General features: G+C 37.7%; 1 protein-coding gene across 1 annotated transcript; it reads left to right on the top strand.

The window, feature by feature from the left end:
* The first annotated feature begins 418 nt into the window (after nucleotides 1-418).
* On the top strand, nucleotides 419-2,623 carry LOC120715312 (sterile alpha motif domain-containing protein 3-like). Its single transcript, XM_040002229.1, has 5 exons — nucleotides 419-548; nucleotides 633-720; nucleotides 1,617-1,778; nucleotides 1,890-2,099; nucleotides 2,566-2,623. The coding sequence occupies exons 1-5, from the start codon at nucleotides 505-507 to the stop codon at nucleotides 2,614-2,616; spliced, it is 555 nt and encodes a 184-aa protein (XP_039858163.1). The 5' UTR covers nucleotides 419-504; the 3' UTR covers nucleotides 2,617-2,623.
* The last annotated feature ends 14,910 nt before the right edge of the window (nucleotides 2,624-17,533 follow it).

Raw genomic sequence — 17,533 nt, 5'->3', positions numbered from 1 at the left:
TTTGTCTGCTGTAGAGAAGCTGAAAGAGTGAGTCTTAAGTTGACTGGTTGATTCACTGAATTGTACATTCATACTATCCAGTGTTTCCCCTCCCCTAGGTTTACGGTGTTGGAGGGTGGGGGACAAGGGGTTGCGCAAGCCCTGTTCTGTTTCTCCAGCGTTGATGTGCATCACACACCCATTTACTTTCAAATTGAAATGTCACAGCCACTCTTACTCTCTGTTATGATTCTGTTTCTGTAGTTCAGCAGCTGTTATTGTACGTTTTAAATATGCGGATATTCCTGATGCAGGACACAAGGACACGCATATTCATGTCTTGTAACAAACTCTAAACATACTTCTTACTTCTTCTTGCAGTGGAAGGCAACACAAAGAAAAGCATACTGTGTCAGCACTCCAACCTATGTTTACTGCAAAGTGCAGTTTCCTCCAGCTGTGCTCACTGCGTTGACCAATAAAGATGCAGCACTAAAGTCACCCACCAAGAACAGACTCAAAAACATGCTTATTCAAGCACTGTTTGACCACTTGAGTAATGAGACAATGTAAGTCTATATATAATTAAGATTTGATTCATTTAAAATACAGTATGTACATCAGAATTTAAGTTCATCATTCAAAATTTGCAGGTATCCCTCTCATGTGCAGTATGTAGAGCTTCTGAGGACTGTCCTTCTGAGTTTTCCTTTTTTGAAGGAGAGTTATGGCTCTGGATATGTAAGTATTCCTGAAAAGCAAACATTGATACAATTGTCCAACAAATTGTCTTTGAATTGCCCAATTATTGGCTAACGAGTGTAACATGCTAACATTTTCATTGTTACATATTCAGAGGTTATCTGTTCCCTTGTGGCCACTACAATACAATTATTAGTATTGTGATTTTTGAGGCAGATCTCGTGCAGTATGGTCAAACAATAAATAAAATATCAATTGCTCTTTTAAATTAATGTTTCATTTCTCTGTGAATTCTCAAGTGAATGGTGTGAAATTCAGCATTATATTAGCTCTGTTTGCCTTTGTATCAGGATAGTGTAGTTTTTGTATTTAAAAAATTAAATTTGAAAATAGGGCAGGGATAGCCTCAGTAGGTAGTGTGGTTATCCCATGATCGGAAGGTCGGGGGTTTGAATCAACTGAACGGCTACCCTGAGGTACCGTTGAGCAAGGTACCGTCCCTACACACTGCTCCCCGGGCGCCTGATTAGTGGCTGCCCACTGCTTCACTGAGTGAATGGGTTAAATGCAAAGAGAGAAATTTCCCTGTGGGGATCAATAAAGTATACATTATTATTAAAAGGTAGAGGTATTAACATATAGACTGAAAGATCACGATGAGTATGCTTGTAGGACATAATGCCATTAATACTTTATCTACTTTATCTAGTGTATTTAGCCAATCTAAAGTGCTCCAAACCTTTATATCATGTGTTCGATCAACTCCTAAGAGTTAAAGAAGAGATCTGTAAATAGGAACTAATTAGGTTATGACATGATTACAGCAAACCTACCAGCTTTATGTCACTCAAAGTTGTCTGGTAAATGTCTTGTATAAAGGGAGGACCTAGTTGCACCTATTTATGAATAATTAGTTACATTTTTATCGTTTGTACGATGCTCTGCATGAGTCTCTCAGGAACAAGTTTAAAAAGGAAAGAAGACCACTAGTAGACGTAGAGGAAATTGAAAAAATGAGACACAAATACTCAGTTCCAAATTCAGGAAGAAAAAGATCATCAGATATCCAGCCCTGTATCCTTTTGAAAAAAACCAAGGCAAGTTAAATATGCTCAATGTTTGTTTGCCATTTTAAATTGTACATAAAAGTTAAAAGTATTGTTTGTTTGTTTTTCCTCTCAATATTTGCTAAACTTTTTAATAACCAGGATATCAATCCTCTTGACGATGGGGAGGATGAAAGGAGCACCGACCAACATGTATCAGTGATTAAGCAAGAGTGCCAAAAAACTAGGCCAAATGTGGATGTCATTCGAACGCACCTCAGGAAAATACAGAAGTACAGAACACACTACATTCTTCAGCATACTACTGAAGAGGTTCTACGAGAATTCCCATGTCTCACTATCCCTGTTGTGGTGAGTGTTTTATCAAAAACTGCAGCAAAAAACAACAATAACAATAGTGCACAGCAAAACACGAATATGTACTGATGTGCTGCACATTTATACAGACTTCTAATAATCACGTACCTACAGGACAGGCAAAGTGACTGAATCAGCAGATTTCATGAGTAATAAAAGTACACTAATAGAACACTAACAGAAATTGCCACATTGACTATGTCTTTCTCTTTGGTTTTATTTTCATGCTACAGGATAATTTTGGACTAATCTGATGCCAATGATAGTTTTTTGGGAAGAATAGTCTAAACATCCCTTTTGCACAGCAATGTGTACTTGAGAATTAAAGTAAACAAATGCAAAATTATAATTTCTTCTCTAATGATAATTTATGTGTGAAATAATGATTGTTCTGGTTTGCTATATAATGGTATATATTATGGTACAAAGCTAATATGTATATGTTTATCCTTTATTTTAGCTTCTTGAAGAGGCTTCCATGTTACTTAAAACTGATGTGGACAAAAAGTAATCCGAGGATTCAGTATGTTGGCAGCGAAGCTTGTGTCAATAGCCCCAAACAGCAACCTTAAAAGCCTCTGCTTAAAATCTGTTGATGAGAGCCAGACAGACACTGAAAGAAAAGGTGAGGGCACTTGGCAATAATGAGCAAAAACATTTTTAACTCCTATCTCAGATACCACTTTTTAAGGTTTCACATACAGCACATTAGTAAACACAGTGTCCCTTACAACAGCGGTCCCCAACCCCCAGGCCTCGGACCGGTACCGGGTCTGTGAGTCGTTTGGTACCGGGCCGCGAGAGTTGAGGCTCAGGTGTGAAATGTATAGTTTTTCAGGGTTTTTATCGGTTTTCAGCGTTATTTTGTTATCGTTTTTATCATTTACTCGGTTTTCCTGGGTCTTTTCACGTGTGTTATGAATAAATTTTCTTTTTTTCGGTATCGGTACTAGTTTTATTTTGTTGTATTTATCTGCGACACCTTAAAGGCCGGTCCATGGAAAATATTGTCAGGCATAAACCGGTCCGTGGCGCAAAAAAGGTTGGGGACCACTGCCTTACAATATCCACAGACTGACATTTCTCCTGTCTCGTCTCTGCAATGATGTACTTTAAGATTTAACTGATATACCCTCGATGCTATATGTATCTCTATGAAGATTTTCAGTCATTCACACAATGTTTATCCCAAAAAATGTTGAATGGCAGCTAGACTTGCTCTGCAAGTTCTTTAGGACTCAAATTATTTAAAGCTAGCAACTTACAGAACTGAACAACATTTTGGGGGTTTTGTATAAATGCTTAACATTTACACTGAATTACACTGAAAAGTTAATTAGGTATACATTTACTGCACTAATGCTTATGTTCTGCAAGACATTCAACTCCTGATGAAGGCACTCATATGGCCTTTACTGCTTTGTATTAACAAAATTGGCCAGAAAATATTTACATATTTCTCTTTATTTTTCAGGTCAGATGGTTAACACAGCTGTTCTTCTTCTGCCATCTATTTTCAAAGAAAATGCTTCTCATCTCTTCGTCATAAATAAGGTAAATTTATATATTTTTTGGTATGGTGAGGGGGGGGTCTTGAACAAATCCAGTATTTTACAGGAGTTTTATACTTTCATTGGGACAGCTGTTGTTTATACTTATTTAAACTATACTCCTCATTTCAAGAATTTAATTTCTGTTTCAGGATCCACACAGCCCGATACCTACAATCGTACTCAGCAGCAGTGACGGCAAGCCCTTGAGTGATTCAACTGAGGTCAATGTCCAGATGGACGGACAAAAAATGATTCTGGACAGTGGGGAAATGGACATTTCATTGGCGATGGGTATTGTCTTCTCCCTGTACCATGTCTACAATGTTGCCTATCCAAGTGAACTAAAAAAGACATTTTGCTTTTTGGAGGCATTTGTTCTCAACTTGGGAACTCTGACTACACCTGTACCAGTAGCTGTGCAAAGAGTGGCAAACGCATTAAATATCTCCTAGATTGCCAGCATAGTGCAGGTGAGAGACTGAAATTGTCCCAATGTGGACTAACAAAGGACCATGACTCCCACATTAAACTTAACTTACATAACTTAAGGCTGCAGTTCATCGATAATTTAAATAAAAAGATTGTTCTTGAAATAGTTTTACTGAAAATGCAAACATGCTGATGAAAATGTGTTGTTTAATTGTCTGTTATGAAAGTATTGCTATTTCTAATGTAAAAATTGTTGTTTTATCTATAGTATAATATTTATATGTATTTATAGTAAAGATATTTAATTATTACTGTTTAAATGACTTATGCTATTATTAGTAGTGGTGTTGTGCTTAGCATTAAAATGCCTTTTTGTCTTTTTCTGTAATACAAAGTGCCAATAAACCATTAATATATGTCTATGTGCTTGTATTTATTTTACCCTACTCTAGTTAATTCAATTTAAGATGCATTTTATTTTGAAAGATTTAAAATGGTTCTTTAAAGAACCACTCAGAAAAGGGTTCTTTAAGATGGGTCTTTAAAGAACCATCTGAAAGACCTTTTTAAAAATAGTTCTTCAAAGAACCATTTTCAAAAAAGGTTCTTTGAAAAACCTTTAAAGGTGCCCCAAAGAACCATTTCTTGATGGTTCTTTGGGGCACCTTTAAAGGTTCTTCAATGAACCACTGAAAGAAATGGTTCTTCAAAGAACCATTGTTTGAAAGGTTCTTTGTGGCACCAAAAAAGGTTCTTCTATGGCATCAGTCTAAAGAACCACTTTTGGTTCCAGTTGGCACCTTTATTTTTCTGAGTGCAGTTGATTTTTTCACACCAAGCTGCTTGCCTATTGTAGATTCACTCTTCCCAGTCTGGTGCAGGTCTACAATACTTTTCCTGGTGTCCTTCGAAAGCTCTTTGGTCTTGGCCATGGCGGAGTTTGGAGTCTGACTGTTTGAGGCTGTGGACAGGTGTCTTTTATACAGATGATGAGTTCAAACAGGTGCCATTCATACAGGTAACGAGTGGGGGACAGAAAAGCTTCTTACAGAAGACGTTACAGGTCTGTGAGAGCCAGCGATTTTCCTTGTTTGAGGTGACCAAATACTTATTTTCCACCCTAATTTACGAATAAATTCTTTACAAATCCTACCATGTGAATTCATGGATTTTTTTTTTCACATTCTGTCTCTCACAGTTGAAGTGTACCTCTGGTGCAAATTACTGACCTCTGTCATCATTTTAAGTGGGGGAACTTGCACAATCGGTGGCTGACTAAATACTTTTTTGCCCCACTGTATATTTCCTCCTATTTCCTTTTTGAATTTCCATCACTTACTCTTTGCCTTGCCACATGTTTGATTTGTTGAAGATTTTCCACTGGATGCCCCCCCTGATGCAACCCTCCCCATTTATCCAGGCACTAGAAGTGCGCTGGCATGTTGCTTTCCTGTGGCGGGTTAATGCAGAGACTTGCTGTGCTTCCTTATCTTGTGAATTTACATTGGATAAAAGGGAATATAAAGCATTGTATGAGATTAATAAAACTTCAAATCAGAAGTGGGGATATCTTATGTATCATATATATTCATCTCTTCTCTGTGATATTAAGTGTATACCATAAAAACATTTTTTGTACTGCTGACTTGAATCTCTTGACAAATTGTTCCTGTGAAAGGCCAAACCTGGTCTCATCATTATTTCTCAATCTATGCATTGCAAAAATGCTTTGGTGCAGAAATGCTTTGCAATTCCATGAAATGAACAGGAAATAGGGTAACATAGGTTGTTGACTTTTCCACAAAGTTTGTTTTTGAGTTGATTTACTGATATTTTGTCTTTCTTTACATCTCAAATCCTCACATTTTAGCAGAGGCGTCCTCACAGCAGGAGGACTTCTTTAAACCTTTCTGTAACAGAACAGTCTTACTGACCCACAGGCCAGCTCGTCTATTCTCAGGCTGGGGACACACCATAAGATTATCAGGCCATTTTATATCCTGACATTTGGAAGGAAAATGGTGATCTGAGGTTTGGCTGGGGTCGATCGTCTGAGAAGATTATCTGATGTCGATATGTGACGTGTTTACAGATTGAACTTATTTGAAGATTTCAGCTTTTATATCTGTGTAGACCCAGAGACACAACATGATGTCAGTGGCCAGTTCAGTCAGGTGAATCTGAAATTTGGGTTTTTTATTAGGAGTTAGTCTGAAGCTCTTAAATTTAAGCCTGTAAGTGTTGCACTCCTGAAAATAGGGGAGAAAGAATCACGAGAGTAATATTCAGTTGCTTCACTCATGCAGTCATTTAATGCAGTGAAGAGGGAGCACCAAAGGATGGAGCCACCACCAATGGATCCCAGGAAAGGCTTACTAGCTGACTGGTAATGTACAGATGCACACATTAATGCAACATGAAAATAATTTGAAACTATTCTCACCGTACTTACATTGTTTTTAGACTTTTGTCAACTAATATGAAGTAATATAATTTCCACTCCCAAAGTTTTTAATAGCCTGCATGTTAGTGGCCAATATATAAGTGCAATCCACCAAAACAGGAACGGTTTTATAGGCAGAGGCCACTGAGGCCTTTTTCCTCTTCATCTTTGCTGACTGTTTTTTTCACTAGTTTTGTGTTTGGCTGGAGTCAGTCACAGCTGGTAGCATGAGGTGATATCTGAACCTTACAGAGGTTGCACTTATAGTCCAGCTCCTTCAACACCATCTCAATAGCAAAGAGGAGACAGGCAGTTATTCTAAGAGAGCTGACAGTGCTGTAGAAGGTCCTTGTGATTGAGCTTCAGGCTGGACATTCTCCTTCAGGATTCCCTAGCAGAGAGCAAAAAATCACGGTTCCATTATTTAAGCCATGAAGCTCCTGAAGCAGAAAATCACCCATCACACTGCCTCTGCCACTACCAATGCTGTTTTTCTAAAATGCTGTGTTGGCTTTCGTCCAGATGTAACGGGACACAGACCTTCCAAAAAGTTCAGCTTCTGTCTCAAACGTTTTGGGGTTCATCAAGCAGGCCAGGTGTTGGGATTTTCAAATTAATAAATTATATCATCATTTAAAGATTATTTAAATGGTTATCCTAGTCATATACTTTCTCAAAGAAGCTAATTAAACCTTGGTTTAAGTTGGCCACCTGAAGAACATGTTCTAGTCATCTTTTCGGAGACCGTGAGTTAAATTAAATTAAATTAAATTAAATTAAATTAAATTAAATTAAATGACAACGATCCTTATAATCCCACCACTGCAGTCCCTGCTTGCTGCTATATGAAAGATGTGGAACTGCCATAAACTAGAGCCTCCAAGGGGGCCCAAACCCTGTAACTCTGTTAAATTAAAACCCATCACATTATGTTTCATGACTTTTCTTAAATTTGGCTTTTTCATTAAATATAGAATTTTGAGTTTTGTGTGATTCAAAGTAAAAAAAAAAAAAAGACTTCTTGTACCACTTGAACCGCCAAGGGCATAATTTTGTTTCCATAGAAATTAAAAAAATATGCAGTAAAAATTAAATAAAAATTAAATAAATTAATAAAAATGAATATATATATATATATATATATATATATATATAAATAAATATATAAATAAATATATAAGTTATTGTAGCAAAAGATGCATAATTACTGTGGGGCTCTGAGATTTTAAGCATGTGGAGGCAAGTTGCTGGCTGCTCTGAGCAGCAGGAGAGCCGTAGCTGAATTGAACTGCAGAGTGTGGAGAAGTAATCTGAGTAAATAAAGAAGGAAATTCAAAGCACAGCATTTAAATAAGTTTCAGACCTGAGCAAGAAGGCAGGAAGTGAGACTGGAGTGTGGATCCTGGATGCAATGCTGAAGGTGTGGGAGGCAGTCCTGGACACGATGATGAACTTTTACATTTATTATTTCAAATGTGTTTCTTATGTTTATGTCAAGCAACTTTAAGACGCTTGCAAATGGTCCAGAATGCTGCTGCTCGCCTGCTGACAGGGACACGCAAACGTGAGCACGTTAGCCCTGCTCTGGCCTCTTTACACTGGTTGCCTGAATTTAGAATTCATTTCAAAATTTTATTATTTGCTTTTAAAGTTTTAAATGGCTCCTTCTTACCTGTCAGACCTTCTGCACCGATACACTACACGAAGGTCTCAACTGACCAGTCGCTCCTTGCTGTCCCCATGTTGAGACTGAAACACCGGGGGGACCGAGCTTTTGCTGTTGTGGCCCCCAAATTATGGAATAAACTGCCCCTGCGTATTAGGCTGACCCAACACTTGAAATGTTTAAATCACTTTTAAAAACGCACTTTTTTTCAAAGGCTTTTTAGGAGTAGCACCAGAGTCTGTTTGTAGTCAGTTTGTAGTCAGCTGTTGCTCTTAATCTTTTTTATTTAGTTAATGTTATTTATTGCATATTTTATTGTCTATCTTACTCATGTTTTAATATTTAATATATATACTGATTTATTTTTATCATTTTCATTTATGTATTAATTTAAATTTATATTTATTTCTTTGTCTGCTTCGTGTATGGTTTTAAACTTTTATCTGTTTTATTATTGGAAAGCACTCTGGTCTACTTTGTTGTTTTAAAGTGCTATAAATAAAGTTGGATTGGAAGATTTAACCAATTAACTGTTCAATCTGTTTCACGGTTATTTTGCACACTGATGCCACGTTACCGAACGTTCTTCTTTTTACTTTTTATAATGTTCTTCTTCTGTAATGAAACTATTTACATATATTAGCTATTATTGTTTATGCACTTTGTTTATAAGATTATGATTCATAATGAAATGATCTAAATCATTGTTAGAGCTGAAAAAAAACAAACTTAAATATAACCTAAAAATACTTGTTCCATCAAATTTTACTTAAAAACTAAAAAATGTAATGAAAATTACCAACCTAAAGAATCCAAGTCTAGCACAGATCCCTCTATCGTCCTAATTCTAAGCACTCACATGTGCTCATCTGTCTGTCATCCTGTCTTCCATCTAAGGTAACAGTATTTAAGTCAGACTATAGTTAGCTTTATGGTCCATTTCCCACTGGGAGAAAGTGTCACACTTGAAATGTCAGCTCAGTCTGACAGCTGTTTCATGCCTCGGTCTGTCTCGACATTTAAAATGAAATATGATTCATTTTAGCTCCGAAACTAAAAAGTGCCCTAAATGTCTCTGTTAAGTACAGTCAACTCTTTATCGAGGTATTGAGGACACTGTAGGATGGTGATGAGAGGAGGAGCCCAGTTGAAGTGTTTGTAACCCATATTTCCAAGTCAAGTATAGCTGTCACATGAATTAGCCGACCATTCTCTTCTCCCTGCCCTCCTGTCAGTCCTTTGTCCAGCCCTGTTGTATTAAAATCAAATATACATTATCATTAATAACCCTACCGCTATGACCTTTCATATAACTGCACTGATACCCTTTTCAAAAAAAAAATCATGCTTTGCTCCTCACTCTACATCCTCTCTTTGATGTATTCATTGAGTGTAAATCAAATTTATGTCACTTCTAAACACCATTTTTAACCACATTTCTTAATCATCACTTACACTTTTCTAGTGATTCAAGCAGTTGTAGAGTGCAGGTTTTAATTCTGAGATGTAGAATATGTCATCAGATATTTAAATAAAATATTCACTGGATAAGAGCACGAGCCCTTTTGCAGTTGACAGCGTGAGCGAGGAAATTGAGTCGGACGGGTTATTGCTTTCTCTTTAAGGCGGGACTTGTAATCAGTGTCTGGGCCCATTAGGGTGAGCCGGTGATGAATCCCTGATCTTAAAGAGCTCAAAGATGGGTGGAGATGTTTTAGCGTCTGTTACAATGTTACGACGACATTCAAGTGTTGCATATTAAAGAAATTTAAGATGTTCACAAGTTGAATGAGATTCTGAAAGAGATTTATTTTTTCCCCGTTAGAGTAGATGTGCAAAATTTGGAGGTAAAAAACAAAAAGCGATGCAATGTGTTCTTTCAGGCTGCACATACAAGCAGCACCGTTGCCTCGCAGCATTAAGCTCCCTGGTTAGTGTTGGCCTTTCTTTGTGTATTCTGTATGTTCTCGCTGCACTCTGGGTACTCCAACCACCTCTCAAGACCCAAACACATGCATGTTAGATTATATGTGTTGTCCCTACAATAGGCTGGTGCACCAAATCATGCTGAAAATCAGCTACAACACTGACTATAACAATTAAAAGAGATCATTAAAAGTAAACAATCCTTCAAAGTGTTTTTGTACTATTAGAAAATGCAAGAAATATTTTATGTGCTAAAGTGAAAAAAGTTGAAAAGAAAAAGAAAAGATTTACTTTAAATGACTTTACAAACATTTTTTTTAAATATGTCAAATGTGCCTGAAGAAGGAAGCAGTAACTACAACTATGAGAGGAGTGAAGAAGTGGAGGAAACACCAAAGAAAGCCCCCCAGACTGTAGCAAAATACAACTCTTGCATTATGTAGTTACACTCCGTGACTGCGAGCTGATAATTCTGACATGTTGCTCGGCAGTGCTTGAAATCTCCCGTCATTATTTGTACTCATATTCTCATTAGTCTTGCGTCAATTTAAATCATTGATAGGGCCGGCTACTTTACATAACTAAAAATTAGTAATAACAAGACTGCCACTGCTTTTTTCTTAGAGGCAATTAGCCCTGCTGGGCCTGATTGGGCTTAGCTCCATGTTTTTGCTTTTGAATTTTGATGCAAATAAAAGGAAACCCTTTAACCAAGATGTGGAGTGAGCCCTGAATCTTCATCAGAGCGGAGATCTGATCTGATAACTGATGACAAGTCAGAATTAAAGGAGGCATCTGCAGCTTCCCTGTGAGGCCGCTTTAACGGGCCGTGACAGGACGACAGCTCAAGAAGTGCTTTGTGACGGTGAAGGATTAAAAAAAAAAAAATGAAAGAAAGAAAGTGTTCTGCTTGGAATTTCAAAGAGATTATGGTGAATGTGTTTGATTACATTCCAGTTTTATTGCATTGAGAGAGAAATGATGAAGATGGCTGATGAAAACAGCAGACACACACACACAGGTATCATTGAATTTAGTTTCAGAATAGCAGTGAGGCAAAGTGAGTGGGCATATTCTGCATATTATACATTTAGGAGTGGATTACAGGTGTCTGACGTGTTTTCTTTACACAGTTTATGTTTACCACCTGCCAAAGAAAAAAAGATGATCGAGCTCTGAGAAAGCACAGACGCTTCATGTCCTGAAATATATCTGCCATTTAGAGGTGGACTGTTGCTTCTCAATGCCACGGGCAACACATGCTTAGAAGTCAAAACAGTAGCACTGAAAGATTCAGGAAAGTGTTTGATGTGTTCACAGGATTCTTACGTTACCTTAGTGGGTTCCTAGTGGATCCAAAAGCCTTTTGTTTTTATATTAGTCGCAAAATTGTCTTTTCTCCCTCTTTGTGGAGCAGTTTTAGTCCATCTGCATCAAACTTCTCTGTATTTTGGGCTTCTATCTAATTTATGGCACTAAAAATACCCACCAAACTCTATAGATTATCCATGAGGTTCAGGCTGGTTAATCAAGCTCACTATTAACATGGCCAGTGAGTCATTAATAGTAGTTTTGGTAAACAGGTACTAAAGGAAATCAGCATCTCCATGAAGGTTGTCACCAGATGGACGGTGCACTCGATCTCCTGGTTCCACAGGTTTTGGACTTGATGGAGCAGAGTGGACCAACCACCCACACCAGCAGAAGACATGGTGTCCCAAATCACCAGACGGCATAAACCTCAGGCTGTACTTTAAACATCTGGATTCTGCGCCTCTCCACTCTTCCTCCAGACTGTCAGATATTGATTTTCAAATGAAATGCAAAGTGTAACAAACATTCCAACATTAGGCAAAAGTCTTTTTTGTGCTTTTTATCTGTGATTCGGGAGTGGTTTGATATTGGGAATATAACATTTGTAGCAGACTTCCTGTGCATGGTGGCTCTTTATCTACTGACACCAGTACCTCTGGTACACCTCTGCAAACAGCCCACCTTTCAGCAAAGACCGGTAGACTGGACAGTATATATGTTAAATTACATTTCTAGAAAACAAAGTCTCTGCTGTTCATTTTCCAGCTTCTTGTGTTTTATATGTTCTTATACTGGGGTCTTATACTCTGCCTTGGTGGAGATCTCAGGTCTGAAACACGTTGTTTGAAGGTTACTTATTTTAAGACTATCCTCCTGTTATATGGTCCCAAATGGAAGTTATTTTGAACCGCTTTAACCTTTGTTCTGTAGCAGCAGGTGAAGTCTACTCATCTTACTCCCAAGAGAAATGAAAAATTAAAATGCACATATACATAGGCAGACTTCCAGCCACCCACTCACACAAGAAGAAAATCAACCACGTCTGCTTTACTCATAGCGACTCACCTACTTTTCACATCACGCATGAACAGCCACAAGCTCATATGCATCAAATCCACAAATCAACCAGAGCTTGTCTTAAAACATTTATGCAAATGCACACTGTATGTACAAACACTCGCCTTATTCCCATCTCTGACATTCCCATTCCAGATGCAGTTATTTCACAGCAAATAACTCATATTTTCAATCTATGTATAATTTTAATATCTACAGTTTGGAAAACTGCTCCTGTCGTTCTTCATCATAACAGTGGAGAAAGAAGCAATATAAATAACTTAAGCTTTAATTTGGAAATTTGTCTAGAGTCTTAGAGTCACTTGTGTTGACAGCTTTCTTCATTTAACAAACTTGGTTTTGAGTGCATCCCAGTACAGATATAGGCTCATGAATAATAGTGTTTCTGCCTTAACTTTGGTTCTAAATGACGTCACTGGTCAAGTGGTGCAAAGATGTCCGTTAACATAGTGCAAGTTTTAATTAGTAAAGGCTTTTAATATTTTGGCACCGTTCTCAGAACTAAAATACTCCTACTAAATTAATTTGTCAGGTTAGATAAATTGCATTCAGCTTGAATACATGGGAGGAATTATGATGGGAGGAACTAAGCCTAAATCCAGTAGTCTAAGTCCAAACTTTACACCTGGTATAATGCAGTCAGATATGTACGTTCGCTTGGCAACCGTCAAACCAACACTTGTTTATCAGAAGGCCAGATGGAGAAGTGTAATTCGTCACTGCAGAGAACACATCTCTACTTGTCTTGAGTCCATTGGTGACCACTGCAGTGGCCTAGGTGATGTAAGGTTTGGAGCTGCTGGGCCATGGACGCCCTCTGAAGCTCTCCGTTCTTGAACTGATCTAAAGAACTGAAAGCTGAGAGTTGATGACCTCAGCATCAGCTGACCCTGCTCTGTGATTTTAGGTGGCCTATCACGTCACGAGTTGCTGTTATTCCCAATCAGTTCCACTTATACTACCATTAACAGTCACCTGTGGAATATTAAGCAGCACTTAGGTGTCATCCTGGTACCACGGAGGAATTCACTGAGCTCCCTCAGAGTGACCCGTGGAAGTGCTTGGAGCATCAGAACAATGATTTGGATGGGTGAATGAATACTTTTAGCAATATAGTGCAGATATATGAAACTCATATTAATCTGTTGCTCATCAGAAATTGTATGAAGGAAGAAAAACGTAACATAACATACAGGAAATAAAATACAAAGTGTGGCACAGTTTATGTTCAGGCAGGGGAAATTATCGTGATGCTAATAAGAGAATCAAATTGTGTCTTTACAACAGTGGACTGGATAACGACAGACACTGCCAAACGAGTAATTCACTTATTGATTTGATTATTTTTGGTTCCTGTCCGTCTCCCTTGTTGACTTGTAGAGGGTTCGGTGTGTTAAGATTCATGGTGGTTTAATTTCAATACAACTCTGCATTTTCTTCTCAGCTTAAAGAAGAAAGTTTCCACATGTAAAAGAAAAGAAGTTGAAAACACAACATGGGAACTAAATATTTATACTGATACCCAACAGGTTGGTTTATTTCACCATTTACCGAAAACTTACAGCAAGTGATTGAGAGCTTAGGAGACTTAGGTGTAGAATAGCTGTGTGGAGTAAGTGTCCTACTGCGTTACTTTGATTGGATCAAATCAAAATATGGTTATTTTGTCATGTGATAGTAGTGCAGTCCAAATGAATGTGATAAAGAAGAAATGTTTCTAATGGCTAAGATTACAAAGTTTATTCAAACCAAACAACATAACCCCCAAACTGCATCTGTTTCCCAGTCTGGTATTCCCATTGAAACTAACACAAACACAAAAAGTACAAACGAAACTTTAGTTTCTCTGAAATGGATCTTTAAAACTGGGCTCTGGCATATTTTTAAGCCACCATGCCTGATGTTATATGTGCTCAGTTTTGTGATTCAGACTACATCCCCGACTCCAAAGCAGAATCCCTTTGAAATTTTCTTCAGCTGAATTCAGTAAATCACAGTTTAAACAATGAAAGAAAAAAAAAGGAAAGGTAGCTGTCGCAACCCCCGAATATGTATGCATTAAAAAAAACAGGAGTTATTAAAAGAGATCAAATGGCAGCATTACAGTGACTTATGATAACAATGAAAAGAAAAACACAGTTTGGTATTTTTTCTAAGGAGTACAAAAACTGTAAAACGCTTAGTTTCTAAAATGATAACAGTGATACAAACAAGCACATTGCTCATTCTTAAAGAACCGTTTGGCAGAACTTGACCTTGTAAAATATCAGAGTGCAGACGTAGTAGACAAATACAAGAAGCTGGGTTCCTGTCTAGATGCAGAGTTCATTATTTCACTAAATGTAATTTTATTGTTCAAAACACAAAAAACAAACTTCAATGTTTTTTTTATACAAAGTAGTCAGGATAACTTCAGTATAAAGGCAATTTGTATGCAAAACACGAGTTTCTTTGTGAAAGAATGAAGCAGAGTTTTCTGCTCTGCCTGGAGTCAAAACTGTGTTTAGCTTTCTGGTATTTCTCTTGATTGTTTGACCGGCAGAATGATTTGTGGCTTTGATTGTCTTTTATTATAAATAATATGTCCTCATGCTTCTCCCTGATGTTCCTATCTGCTGGGATTGCCACATCTATTACAGCTGTGGTCTTCTGCTCCTTGTCTGCCAACTATGTTTGTTTGGCAGACAAGCGTCAGCCTGTGTCTGGAACTCAGTGTAGTCTTTGGGGACCTCCAGCTTTCTCTGCCTTCAGAATGCACTGGGCCAGTTTCCAGTGAAGTACAAAAAAGCTAGACTGGGAGTAAACACCTTCAAATGCAGCAGCAGTCCCCTCAGGGGACAGTGCTCGCTACGTTCATCTTCTGAACGTCAGACTTCAGCTACCACATCATTATTTGCCACCTCCAGAAGTTGTCCAATGATGCAGCTACTGTTGGATTTGTAACCGAGGGGAACGATCTGGAGTATAGGAAGGTCATTGCTAACTTCTTCAGTGGTGTGGACCTATTCACCTGTGCATTAACATCAGAGCGATGAAGGAGATGGTTGTTGACTTCCAGAGAAAACCACTACCCATCCCACCAGTGAACATCCATGGTTTTGACATTGAGGTAAAAGACAGACACAAATTCTTTGATGTTTACTTTAATAAACCGATAGATCAGATAATACTCATGAAGGGCCAAAGCTGGTCTGAGGTGTGCAGAACCTGACTGAGGGCCTTTTACACCACAGTGATTGAGTTTCTTATGCAGTTGTCTGCTGTGATCAGGTAGCAATAGATCCAAACAGACTACAGTACAATTTATATCTTATTTGGCCGAGGAGGGTCTCGGGATTGCTGCAACCAGGATCCAGAAATAATAAAAACAATTTAAAACATTTAAGCAAAGCAAAAATGTTAACTACTAAGTTATATTTGCACTCATTCAAACAGCTGCTATCATGTAAATGCTTATTTCCCAAAAAGCAGAAGGTTACAATATTTTACCAAATCTAGTTGTATTGCATCAGTAATCTCTGTCAAATGTAAGTAATAGCATCTTTAAGTGTTGAATAAAATTAAAATGCTTTTAGGACCAGAAATCATTTACCAATCAAACACTTTGTTACTTTGCTGTCGCGGTGATGGTTACATTTCATATACTGTGTATAAACAATGAGCTATCTGTAAAGACATATTGTGTTTGCTGAAATGCTGTGAATCTCTAATATTTCTCAGCAGTGCTGCTTTTAGAAGCCCAACTCTCTGTACTCTCTGTGTACTTTGCTTTTAATGACAAAATTGCATTTGTCTAGCCTGTACATGTGTGCAGCAGGAATTTTCTCTTAAGAGAGCATAGATCACACACACACAGTTGTAAAGAAAGATGAATGAAAGGTCGGCACAGCACTCTAATATCTTGCTGACATTTTCTGTTGAGCCTCGGCAAAAATAGAGGGATTTGAGCACCCATGCAAATACTCTGAACCTACCTATACATACTTTTAAATGCTCACTGCCAAGAGTGCATATTCACATCCACACACACACAGTCAGTAGCTACACTAACACTATCTGTGCATCAACCACTCTGCAGGTAATTATCTGCACCAATGTGAAAAAAAGATGTAATCATTCAAGCAAGGATGGAGAGACTGCAGCGACGATGCACCAGACTTGCAGAAAGTGGTCTATAATGTGCCGGCTGTTTCACAAGTTTCACAATTTAATTATTTGCTATATTAAAATATGATGCTTCAGAAAACCGCTGACAGTGATGGAGAGGCAGAAAGCAAGCCAACGCACCATTAGCCTGCTCTGCTATCACTCTTCCCTGTCTGATGTATCACAGTAAGTGAAATGACAAATCCAGCATTGGTGTTAAATACTGAAGTACCTGTGAGCTGCTTTCTGTCATCTCCTGCTCCTCAAGTGGGAGTTATCATTCTGCTGGAAATTACAAGCATGAAGCTTGTGGCTAATATACTTTTCCTATCCCAGAACTCTTACGAACAATCCACAGAAGAAGACATTAAGATATGCTGTTACATGGTCAACTTCCATCCATAAAGTGAGGAGCCAGAGACAGCTGGGTTTGGCTTTAGCCTACTCGTCACTCTAAGTGGTTAAGAAGGTGAAAAATGAGCATCCTTCCATCAAACAGGCCAGGATGCATGGAAGGAAAGCTCAGTCACATTTTAAAAGGTTTTTAGTTTTACATTTTTCATTGTTGAATTTTTTTTTCAAAAATTTTGAACCCTGCTACTCCAAAAAAAATTTTTTTTTAAAAATTGTAGAATAATGTTGACTAAACTGCAACTAAAATATATAAAATCAAACGTTTATTTATTCAAATAAGTAACTATTGGGGAAAATATGTTTGGTAAAAACTGACACTGACACTAAGTAATTATTTTGGGCATAATGACGTTTTTGACTGTGAGGAGACTTTTGGTTTTGTGACTAGAAGCAATAACTTTCCTTTGCTCATTATCTGTCAGGGGTAAGATTATTATTACTGGTCAGTACTTGACCAAAA

Source organism: Simochromis diagramma, unplaced genomic scaffold, assembly GCF_900408965.1.
Source record: "Simochromis diagramma unplaced genomic scaffold, fSimDia1.1 OVJJ01000431.1, whole genome shotgun sequence".
Lineage (NCBI taxonomy): Eukaryota > Metazoa > Chordata > Actinopteri > Cichliformes > Cichlidae > Simochromis > Simochromis diagramma.
This window is presented reverse-complemented; position numbering and strand designations above follow the sequence as displayed.